We start from the raw sequence: 13,017 nt of genomic DNA on the forward strand, positions 1-13,017 counted from the left end.
CTGAAAATGAGGAAAAATCTGCAACCACCCCCAACACTGAAAATAGAAATGTTACGTGTGAGACAGACAAAAGAATTAATGGAAGATTATGTTGCAGATCTGACTTCTGTAATTAGTTCTGGAAAAGATCAGTCTACTTCTCATTTTTATCTCCCTGCCAGTGTGATTTCAATATTGGAATCCTAGTTTGTGTGAAAGCTTTCCCTCACATCACAAATTTGAGCAATAAGTATATGCCTTGGACACAGAAACACTGATAATCAGTTGTTAGAAGGATGTTTTAGTCCAAAAGCAAGTAGTGATCATTCCCAGAGCAAGAATCAACTTTAAAAAGGAGAGACACTTTGCAAGTTTTCAAGGAAACCAGTGTTGCAACTGTGAATTTATGGAGACGCTTTTAATAAATGGATGGTTGTCTTGCAAATTTCAGCAATGGAAGGATGGGTAAATTCCTTTGACAATGATCGTGGAGATGTGACCACAGGCAGCAGCAAATGTATGACCTAATGTAAATAAAAGACTGAACTAATTCATCTGGGTATGAAAGAAAAAGAACCAGTAATTGAGAAAATGCAAATCATCATGATGATGGCTGAGAGGAGGAAGGTGCCAAGCATACTGGCAAGAAGAATACTGGAGCATCATAGGAAATTAAAAGAATAATAATAAAAAAAACCCCAGATATTGATGCAGCAACACTCTTAACATATCATTGCAGGGAATGTAAAATACATAATCCTCAACATCAGTAGCAGTGCAATGACAGCCTTATTCTCTGGGGAAGCAATTATTTGTATCTTTGACTACAAAAACTTAGTAGGATACATTAAAATGTGCAAGAACCACATATCTGGCATATTCCCGAGCAAATGGTGAATGTCTGGTTTCACACAGACCACATTGCCTTTTCCTGTGAGCACGTTTTTTGTTCAAGTGAGCCAGGTCCTGTATTTCCTTCTGAGCCAACCCAGGTGGAAGGTGGGAAACTCTACAAAGATCCTGTTGGATTCACACCATGCACCTTTAGAAACCTAATTGAAGTGCCAGTGCCAGGGACCTGCTATTTTATGAACCTAAGTTCACAAACGAGGAATTCATTCTCTGCTGTGAGTCAAGAGATGGAAGAGCTTTGAATGTTGACTTTTATCCTTCTTTCTTGCCATTTTCATCCAAGTCCATAACCTAAATTAGGATCCCAACCTAGGAACTTCAGTAAGATGCCTAGCATTACACACTGTGATTTTGGGCCTCAGTAAGCACCCGTATGATTAAATGTCAATGAAACATAGGTTCCTAATTCATTAAAGTTGCAGAATCATGTCATTTAACTTTACCCATTGAAAATCAGGCATTTTGCCTAATTAGTTGCACAGACTCCCTCTGTAACAGAAAAAGACTATACCGAGTCTGGATGGGATGAGTCATTCCCTGGAGGGTAACTATGACTACAGGCAAGCACAGACGACTAGTTAGACTACATGTCTAACTTTTTGCATGGCTAACAAGGTAACATGAGTCCCATCCTTCCACACTTTCGAAAATTCCAACCTTTATCTAAAAGAATGAGATGCTTTTTCCCTTGTATATAATTCTTACAAAACTTGAGGATAGTTGCTTCTAAACTTCTAAGTGTTGGATTAACTATAAAAGCACTAAAATTTTTGTTATGCTGCTTAGTGCATAAGCACACAGAATTCTCACGATTTATTTTTCCAGTGTATGTCAGAAGATACTTTTACTTCTTTCTTAAAAATAACTGTATTTTTTTAAGCACACAAAGTTTTTTTTATTCTTGGAGATTTCTTTTACATGCATTAAAAATGTGAATCAAATTGCTCTGAGTTAGACATGAGAAGCACAGATACTGGAAATATTTTTTAACTGCACCAAAGTAATAATTGCACAATCAACAACTGATTGCACATAAAATTAAGATCAAAGGTACAAATTGTGCTGCTTCTTTCCAGTTTACAGACAAACAAAACCGAATACTATAGCAATCACAGAATGGAAATTTTATGTTTGCTCTGGGGATGTAAGTTGGAATTGTTTGACACGTGAATACTGCTTTAGTTTAATAGAAATTTCAACTCTACAAGCAACTGAGTATCTGTGACCCTCCTAAAATTAACAGGATGCTATGGTGATCAGAGTCCTGCAACACTGAAATAATATTTTTTTCTACTCATTATAAATGCCTGATTTGAATCTCTTACCCAAATTAACTGTACTTTCGATAAAAATGTAGGACTTGGCACAATCTCTTTAAAGACTAACTCACTTTGTCTTGACTGACATTAACCAAAATTTCACTTATGTATTCTTGCGTGAAAGGGGAGCACTGTCAAATTCATATTTAGAATATTTGTGCCAGAGTTATCTTGAACAATGTTCAGAAAATGTCAGATACTCTCTCTTTAGATAGTGTGAGGCCAAAAGTTTCATTATAAATCAAGGATTTTCTAACCTCAGTACATAGTGAAGGAGCAAAAGTAACTGCTTAGTGAGAAAAAAATGAAGTGTTAATTGCTCTGTTTTGCTGACAATAAACCCAGAAAAAACAGGGTAGATTTTAAGACCAGAGGGATTAACACCTAAAAATGAATCCTTTTTTTAAAAAAAAAGAAAAAAAATGTTTTCAAAGAGCTCTGTACCCTGCTGCTGTAGTTCCAGACAACTTGGTGGTAGTGGATCCCAGCACAGAACTCCCCATGCCCCCATCACCACCACCACCACCACCACCAAAAAAAGAGCATTACGGAGCTAGATTCTGTGGTAGTTGTGCCATTTTTGATGGCAGCCAGCTCCTGATTAACTTTCTTCTACCGCAATTCTTCTACTGCTCCTTATGAGACAGATTGCCTAATGGTTTCCTTTTATGCTTTTGCTGTGAAAGTCCTGTCAAGACCACTAATGTTTGTCGAACTGCCTCTTTGCAAAGCTTTTAAGCATTTCAAACCCTGAACCGCTGGCATCAAATCGAGCTGTTCAGACATTAACTGCTGTCAAAACAAGAATCTATCTCAATGGACAAAACCAGCAAAGAAGCTATCGCTATCTCCAAGCTTCTTTGTTTAAGAAACTTTCTGTTTTCAACATCAAATAGCTAAATGTGACATATAAAAAAGAAAATGAACATGGGAATCATACATCATTTAGAAGCACAGAGGCAAAATAATTCTAAAGGCAGGACTTGTGTTTTCTTTTTAAAGATATATACTGTAAGTAGATACATATACCTCTCCAGCCTCCTGCATTTGCTACTTTGATACAGATTCAGAGGAAAACACCTTGTATATATTTTGGGGTGTGGAGCAGAATTGGAGGGAAAGGAGCATGTACATCTGACAGGTACCTTCACTGGTGAGTAAGAATTTCATTCAATTAGAAGAATAATGTCCCTACTGCATACTCTTGTTTATTCTTCCAAGAATTTCTGTTGCTATGTAGTAAGGCATGTATTGGGAAAATATTTTTAGTAACGAATGCCATCTGTACTCATGTTGCGAGTGTGCGCTATTGAGCACAGGCACCACATGTGTGATATGACAGAAATCTGATCTTCCTTAAGGGAATATTCCTTTGAAGCAGCAGAACTACATTTATGTGAGATCTCAACAGTTTTAAGCGGATCAATGTTCCTGATTGACTTGAGGGGCTGAAGCGTTAGAACAGAACTGGGAACTTATGTATGAACCCAGAGGTGTCACTTCTTCAGCTTTGATTCTCCAGTAGTAGAATAGGTTCACAATAATCCTGTCTAATATAAGATGTAAGATAAACCCTCCAGAGTTTGTGAGATACGCTGGGGTTGTTACCATAGGCATAAGGCAAATCAAGAGTGTTTTATATCTGAGTACTGTTAAATATATTTTAGGAGTGGAATTCCAGGAAATGGGACTATAGAAGTAAGATTTCACAGCCAAGGTAGTTGGTCACTGTTTATACTCAGAGATGTCTGAGATGCTTGCTGTTTCCTTTGTGGAACTATAACTCAGTAAAGTGGCGCCACATATGGTTTTAGCCACCAATGGGTTCATCCTTCTGCTGTCTGCCAATTGCTTCTGAAGTCCATGCAGATTATGGAACATTACGGGTGTAGGAATGAGTGCACTGAGTTAGATCAAAGGTTCACCTCACCAGTACCCTGTCTCTTAAAAGGACCAGGAGAGGGTGTCTGAGGTATAAGAACAGATCAAATACAGAGTTAATTTTATTTCCTGCGTGCTTTCCTACATTTGACAACCTGAGGCTGAAAGCTACATCTAAACTATCAGCCCTTATGGGATTTTTATTCCATTAATTTTTCTTAAAAAAACCAATGTGATTTGATAGAGTGCCCTCTCATTTTCTTACAGTGGAGGAAGTAAAATAGACTTCTCTTACTCAAATTCTCACACCTTTTGTGATTTCATATAACACTGTCTTAGTCTCCTCCTCAGTCACCTCATCTACAAGCTGCACCTCTTCTAAGTTCATTGTATCTTATTTTTAAAAATATGGTGTGATTTTACCTGTATGCAGTATTCAAAACATGGAAGCATCATGGATGTGTATTGCAGAACAGTAATGTTTTCACTTTTGTTTGCCTTCTGTTTTGGTAAGCACTGAACTGACATGATGGTGAATATTTACAATGATACAAAAATCTTTCTGGACTGGTGGTAGTTTAAAGCCTACACTCACGCATCTAGTTGGCTGACTATGTGTACTTATTGACATTACATTTCGTCTGACATTTTATATCTCAGCCACAAAACACAAGAACTTCACAGTCAGCTTTAATTTTGCATGCCTTTAGTTACTTTGCACCACCAGCAAACTCTCACTTCACTATTCACTCCCTTTTCTAGGTAACTTACAAATATTGAGCAGCAAAGGTCCCAGCCAAGATCATCATGGACCTCTACTGGCACCTTTCTTCTATTATGAAAAACAATCATTTATCCCTACCTTTTGTTTTCTATATTTTTGTCATTATTCCACAAATATCATTAAATTGCATAAGCTTAGAAGGGATCCACTCTGTCTGGTACAATGGAAGCTGGGATATACACTTGAGAAGTAGTGTCATACAGGTGTCACTGCTGTAAACAACAAACTATGCTGCAGATGAAATAAAGATGATCCACACAGCTAGGGTGGCTTCAGGATAACATCACAGTTGCCTTCAAATTTTCTTGTAGCCACCATACTAATAAAATGTATGTCTCTAAAAACTGCCCTCCAAAAATATCTATTACTCTTTAGTGATTACAGAAGAAAACCTGCATGGATAATTCACAGAATCATAGAATCATCTATGTTGGAAAAGACTTCTGAGATCAAGTCCAACCATTAAGCCAAGTCTGCCAAGTCCAGCACTAAACCATCTCACTAAGCACCACATCTACGTGCTTCTTAAATACCTCCAGGGATGGTGATTCCACCGCCTCCCTGGACAGCCTGTTCCAATGCTTCAGCACCCATTCAGTGAAAAGTTTTTTCCTAATATTCAGTCTAAACCTCCCCTGGCACAACTTGAGGCCATTTCCTCTTGTCCTGTCTCTTGTTATCTGGGAGAAGAGACCCACCCCCACCTGCCTGCAGCCTCCTTTCATGTAGTCGTAGACAGATATGACATCCCCCCTGAGACGACTCTTCTCTCCAGGGTAAACCATCCCAGTTCCCTCAGCTGCTCCCCACAAGACTTGTGCCCCAGACCCTTCACCAGCTCCATTGCCCGTCTCTGGACATGCTCCAGCACCTCAGTGTCCCTCTTGCACTGAGGGGCCCAAACCTGAACACAGGATTTGAGGTGCGGCCCCACCAGAGCTGAGTGCAGGGGGACAATCACTGCCCTGGCCCTGCTGGCCACACTGTTTCTGACACAAGCCAGGATGCTGCTGGCCTTCTTGGCCACCTGGGCACACTGCTGGGTCATGTTCAGCTGGCTGTCAGCCAGCACCCCCAGGCCCTTTCCCACCAGGCAGCTTTCCAGCCGCTCTTCCCCAAGCCTGTAGCGCTGCGTGGGGTTGGTGTGACCCAAGTGCAGGGCCCGGCACTGACCCTTGTTGAACCTCATACAGTTGGCCGCAGCCCATCAGTCCAGCCTGTCCAGGTCCCTCTGCAGAGCCTTCCTGCCCTCAAGCAGATCAACGCTGCTGTCCAACTTGGTATCGTCTGCAAACTTAGTGAGGGTGCACTCGATCCCCTCTTCCAGATTGTTGGTAAAGATCAAACAGGACTGGCCCCAGTACTGAGCCCTGGGGAACACCACTTGTGACTGGCCCCCAAGTGCACGTAACTCCATTTACTACCACTCTCTGGGCTCCACCAGCCAGCCGGCTTTTAACCCAGCATGGAGTGTAGCCATCCAAGCCATGAGCAGCCAGTTTCTCCAGGAGAATGCTGTGGGAGATGGTGTCAAAGGCTTTACTAAAGTCCGGATAGACAGTATCCACAACCTTTCCCTTATCCATTAGGCAGGTCACCTTGTCACAGAAGGAGATGAGGTTTGTCAAGCAGGACCTGCCTTTCACAAACCCATGCTGGCTGGGCTTGATCCCCTGTCTGCATATACAACTTTGTAATGTAGTATTGAAGTGGGATGAATTATATCCAGGTGTTTAAATCTCTGTAACATTTTTAATGAACTCCTTTGGTTGCAAAATCTATTTCAGGGAACAGGTCCTAAAAGCATAGAGTAAGCCTAAAGTCGAGTAATCAACAAGGTAAAATGAGTTTCTTTGTACAGAATGAAAGCATGGGATTTATGAAAGTTTACAACATCCTGATAGAAAACAGGAAAACATAAGAAATAAAGCGATGTGAAGGAGGGGACAGAAAACTAGACAAGAACACCACATATACAGGCTTTTATACTAATAGTAGAACCCTAAAAAATAACATGATTGAACTATAATTCCTGTTATTAAAAAACCCACAATGTTGACACAGAAGATGTCTTAGAAACTTGGTAGAAGTAACAAGCAGTAGGATGCTACAGAATCAGAATATGCAGAACCAGGCAACATATTATCTAGACGGACAGTACCCTGCACTAGTGAAAAACTGGTGCTATCTGTTACAGAAAATCTACAGTCAACAAAATGAGGAAGGAAAATGTATATACAAACAGCATAGGATCCCTCTGTATTGAAACTGCATGCCTAACTGGAAGAAATATTCTGCATACATGTAAATGAGGATTAGAAAGTAATTTAAATATGCAAATTAGAATGCAAGGCCTAAAGACAAGTAGTAATATTAGTAGGAAGTCTTTGTTTACCTTTGTGTATGTATAGGAAAGGGTAGAAGAGATAAAAGTTTTACTCATAAGTGACTCCTCGCTGAATTATACAGTCAGAAAAGACCTAAGTGAAGAAGCACCTCATGTTTTAGTACTGAGCAAGATGTAGTTCATGACATAAATATCAAAAAGCTATTCTGCAAGAGTGATAAAAATGCTCCTAAATTCACAATTTTTTTGCAAAGGTCAAAACCATCTACTATACTGAATTTCAATTAAAAAAATAAATTATATAAAATCATAAAGCTTTTGAAAAGAAATTTAAAGGAACAGCCAAATGACAGAAACTGGAGGGGGTGTTTATGGAGTAAGTTAAAATACCTGTTTTAGAAGAACCAAATACATCTACCACCTACAGAAAAATTTCAGGAAGGTCAAAAAGGCCAGCAATGTCAATTGGCATGCAAAGAAGGTTTTAAAAGCAAATGGATATATTTCAGTAAGGAAAGCCATATGCTAATGAAAGAATAGATAAAAAAGAATAAATTCTGGCAAATTTTTTATGCTACTATAATAGGGCAGATAATGAAAGATTTTGAGGGATGACTTTCTAAAGAAATAAAATCTAATAAGGAAGTTTTTAAGAACACACAGAAAGCAGTGAGATCTGCAGAGTGGTTAAAAGAGTAACAGACTATTAATCAAGAGTGTTCAGAAAAATAAAACCAAAGCAAGAAAGCAAAATAATAGTGTTGACCACAGAGGAGGTCAAAAAAAACCCTAAACTGTGCTAAAGACTAATCTCCAACAAAAGTATCAGAAGAAAAGCTTTTGGAAGATAACTGACACAAGGTCAATTTGGTACCCTCCAGTATCTGGTAACACTCAAGACTTCTAAAGGATCTCAGATGTAGCAATGCTGACACACTAGTGGTGGTGAATAACTTGTCACCTAAATAAACTCAGTAGTTAAGAGCAAGGAAAGTGGCAAATGTGACTAACTTCAAAAAAGGGCTTCAGGATGGGGCATGGAAAATTAGAAGCTACTTAGTCTGACTTCCTATCTAGGCAAATTGAGAGAAATGTAGTACCAATAGAATTAGTAAACACGTGGAAAATATAACGGGAAAAGTTAACACAGCTGCTGTAAAGGAAAGTCATGCTTCACAATCTTTTATGAATTTCTAAAAAGAAACTCCAAACTTTATCATAAAAGGGAAAAGAAATCAAAGAAATCCTTTCAGTTTCTTTTTAACTTTGGGGTAACAGTTTATGGAGAGGGTGGAGAAGACAGGAATAGAAGACAAGGAAGTTAAGATTGTAGCTGATAGATTTTTTTGTGCCCAAGATCAATATCCACATAACTGATACAACAAACACCACAGAAAGGGGCCTCATGGGAAGGTAAGCAGGATAAACCTCGTACCTGGAGGTTAAGTAGAGTGTTAGGGCTAGTCAGGATTGCTGCAGAGGATCAAGGTTATTGCACAGACAGAAGGTGAAACTCCTTCTCACTTGACCTGAGCTATCATGGCAGACACAGAGGAGAGGATGAGACATGTGGCAGAGGATGGGAAACACACTGCAAATGAACAGAGCTGTAACAATACAAAAAATGATTCTGTCCTTAAACCAGCTGAACGGTGAATTGGAAAAACAGATTCTATTCCTGTGTGTGCCTGTGGTGCTAAGTAAATCACTTAAATTAATCTTTTACAAGTTTTATGTTTGTTCTAGATACTTCCAAGGGATACCATAAAAAAGTCAGGAAGGAGATATACAGTTTTGTCTTTGTAGCAAAGCCTGAATGCTGTGCAATAAATAATGCACAGGGGTCACACACTGTACAATAAAAAGAAAAAAATATTGATTAGTGGCTTATTAAAGTGAACTCTCTCTATTCTCTGCACTAAATGAGGCCAGAGATTTGGAAAGAATATTATGTAGAGATGTAATTAAAGCCTGAATTATGATGTATATCCTTAACTAAATTTGCATTGGCAAATTTAATTCTAAAAGTTTACTAGCTTTTAAATACATTATTTTACAATGTTACTTATAATCTACTAGTCATTTCATATATTTTTGCTTTGATTTATACATATTTAAACACATCTACTGAACCAACATGAATATCAAGTGTTTACATATCATTTTACATTTTAGAGTACATTGCAAATATTAACTAATTAGTCCTTTCCCAGTAATCTTAAAGATAAGTAATGTTATTTTTCTTATCAAGTGCAAGAAAGGGAATTAAGTCATAATTAGAAAGGACACAGGCCAAAAGGGATTATTAACTAGGTGCAATTTCTGGCCTAAACATATTCTCCTTTCTTCGCTGAAAATCATTTAGTATTTCATCATCTCAAAATGCCCTGGGCCTCAAGGTTTACAGCCTTTAAAGGCAGGGAAAAAATGCAAACATGAGGATGGAAATATTTTCAAGAGCATTATATTTTCACCATTTTCAACCAATCAATGCCTTTAAAATTAACAGGTTGAATTATTTGATTCCTCCCTTGAAACAACATTCAACTTTTAGCTATAGATGGCAAAAATTTTCATGTGGAGCAATAGAGTTCTATTTCTTTATAGAAATGGTCTTGATTACAACAGAATAATTAACCTCACAATCCTCCTTCTTGTAGACCATTTTTTAAAGTGCAAAATTCAAAATACCATATTGAATTTAAAACTCTTTCTGCTTTATCTTCTGAGATAAGACAACCAATATTTCAGTATAATAGCACACAGTCATTATCAGCACTGAATCTGAGATACCATCACATTTACCCCACAGGAAACCTTTTCTGTTCTAGACACTTAAAATTTGCTCTACATGATTGTCATTTGGGTTTCAAGCATGAGAGAATGGCTTCTTGGTAATCTTGGTTCCCAAATCTGCAGAATCAATCAAGCAAGTTAACTTCACCACCACTTAGCACTCACCTAACACATTCAACCCAGTCCCCTCTACCATTCCTGTGTGTGGACACTTGCCAGGACTCTCCCCTGCAGTGGTGCTACACTGTGCTCATGAAGTATCATGCAGAATGACAGAATGGTTTGGGTAGGAAGGGACCTTTAAGGTCCCTTCATCTAGTCCAATCCCCTGTCAAGGGCAGGGACATTTTCCACTAGATTATAAGCAACAAGATGACCTAGCTGTGATTTTAAAATTATTTTAGTTAATGACTATCAAAATTGACTTTCATCCAATATTTTAAACGAATTTCTAAATCTCTTTTACAGTCTCTTACTTTCTACCTCACATAGTGTGATGGTCAACCGTCCTAACAAAATACTGCTATTCTCTTCAGCATCTACTGTTTGTTCATTTTGATGAAAATGTTTCACAACTTCTATCACAGAAACACCAGTAAAGCTTTATTGAAACCACTTTCAAACAACAAAAACATGTTCTTACTTGTTTAAGTTTCTTCAGGTCTTCATCAAGTTCCAAGTTGTCCAAAATAACAGCAACAAACAAACTAAGTAGAATCTACAAAACAATTGCAAATTACCTGTTAAAGCTTGTCTTAACTTTTCTTAAGAAGTACTCTGACATGTCATGGAAAAATGAAGGCCCTACTGATGTAAATGGGCATCTTGCCTTCGACACCTGCAGAAACTAATATCACCTGCTACTATATTTTGCAAGCATTAGACTGTTTTTAGCTTACCTTACAATTATATGAATTTCAAAATTTTTAATTCTAGGTTTTATGACAAATGCATTATGTATGTTTAACAATGTACCCATTAGAATCTATTTCACATGAAAAGAAAATTAAATTAATCAGAAATAATAATAAAAAAAGAACCACAAAGTAGAATTCTAAAACAGCTCATAAATTTAAGGTGCTTTTTAATTATGGTATGAATGTTTATCACAGAGGCCACGTAACACTGACTTACTTTACGGACTTGCTTAGTGCTCAGAGTACCTCTGTGCAAGGCAGCTAACTCCACTTTGAAACAAAAGTAAGCTGCCTCATTATCTGCATGCAATCGGAGCCACAGTATAAAAAACTCATGCACTTTCATTTTCTATACAGTAAATATTGTGCAGCTACGTCTCTAGGAGGAAGAATCCAAGGGGGGGAGGGGGGAAGGGCATATCAGATATTATATTTTCCTTGCATAGAGATACTGACCAGAGGCCTTTCAAGAAGCTGAAAATGTGATTGATATAGCTGAGGAGACAGAAGTAAGAGAGCAAGTATGTAGGTGAGTGAGGATACCACCATTCAGCATGTATCCTCAGACAACTTACATCTTAAGGCAGCAAATTTATACATACATAGCTTTACAGCTGTCAGCAGCTGCCAAGGTTTTAGTCTCTGAGGTTCAAGGCAAATACCCTCAAACATACTGAGCTCCTCCAGGCAACCACCAATTTCCTAGAGACATCAGAAGGAATCTAAGCTTTTTTGAAAGAGTTACAGGCTTAAAATATTTGTGGTTTTGGACCACTGAGTGATAAACAGAGCAGACATATCTGTCCACCACTGTTGTAAATGAATTGTAAGTTTACCTGTCATTCAATCACACTGGAAAATTATTCCCCACCAATATATTAGATGAAATTTAAATAGCTTAGTACACCAGACAAGGAGTTTGGAACTCAAACTGCATCTGAGCTGGGTGTCTGGACATTGTTTCAGAGCAGGACTCCCTTTCCTTCCATGAACTATAAAGGGACACAAGACACAGGAAAAGCTCCCACCCATAAATTTATAAAATATCAGTGTTCAGGAAAATAAATGTTCTTTTCAAAGGAAACTGGCTTTAGCAATATGTAGAATTTCCTGCAGCTGTTTGAAAATACATACTATACACGCCACACACTTATACAGCACCTCATACAGTTTTTCAGTGATCCAACAGCGGAAGTTAAGATGACCTTCAGAATGGCAAAGCAAGACAGAATTCTGATAAAATATGTAATCCCTGGCAGAAACTACCTTGATGCCTAATTGCTGATGAACAGTTTTGCTATCATTCTGTCATCATTTTACAGTATGGTGTTTTTCTTCTTCAGATACTTTATACAGTCTATGATACTCCAGTACCTGCAGCTCAGAGCATACTAGGACGTAAAGTTGCATGCTGAAAAGAAGTATAGTACTCATTAAATGTATCACCCCTTACAGTCTTGCTGCTTCATGCACTGATATGTATCAAGGCATCAAGACTTTCATTATCTCCCTTTTCACTTTTTTTTTCAACAAGAACCAAAGATAACGTAGCACAAAAGAAAAGTTAAACGCAAACTTGTTATTTGTTTAACTTCCTCCGCTGCCACCTCAACTAATAACAGTCCTCACTTCCAACAGAGGTTTTGTTTTTCAAGCTTCAACTTTTCTCTGCCTTCTAATGTGAAACCTATTCATTTATTTCCAAGGCTCTACAGTCTGCTTCACCCAATGCCTGCAATTATCACTTCTCAATTCTAATCCTCCCCCCTCTTCTGGCTGGTGAAAGTAATTTCTTCATTTGACTTCACTCTTGTTATTCAGCAATGGATGTTTATTCTTAGAACTCTTTTTTTCGGTTTTAGTAGCAGCCCAACTGTTTTCATGCTCTGTTACCAATTCCACGCTAACTTCTTTCTTCAAGCTTCTTTTAGCTTTGGACAACTTTGTCCTACATAGCTTTTCTCTTCCAGGGTCTGAGGAAGATCTTAGGACCAAAACTAGCAACTTTATAAGGCCAGGTAATTCTGCGAAGTTGTCTTAGCAGACTTTCTTCATCCATGCAAAATTCACATAGATGAATGA

At 38.1% G+C, this 13,017-nt stretch overlaps 1 protein-coding gene across 3 annotated transcripts in view; it reads right to left on the reverse strand.

Moving 5' to 3' along the window:
* Positions 1-13,017, reverse strand: part of NALCN (sodium leak channel, non-selective) — a 248,258-nt gene that overhangs the window by 88,014 nt on the left and 147,227 nt on the right. For all 3 annotated transcript variants that reach the window (XM_037377624.1, XM_037377625.1, XM_037377626.1), the window contains exon 15: positions 10,662-10,736. In XM_037377624.1, coding sequence (XP_037233521.1) covers positions 10,662-10,736 — 75 coding nt within the window. The remainder of the gene's footprint in view (positions 1-10,661; positions 10,737-13,017) is intronic.

This window comes from Falco rusticolus, chromosome 2 (assembly GCF_015220075.1).
Source record: "Falco rusticolus isolate bFalRus1 chromosome 2, bFalRus1.pri, whole genome shotgun sequence".
Taxonomy (NCBI): Eukaryota; Metazoa; Chordata; class Aves; order Falconiformes; family Falconidae; genus Falco; species Falco rusticolus.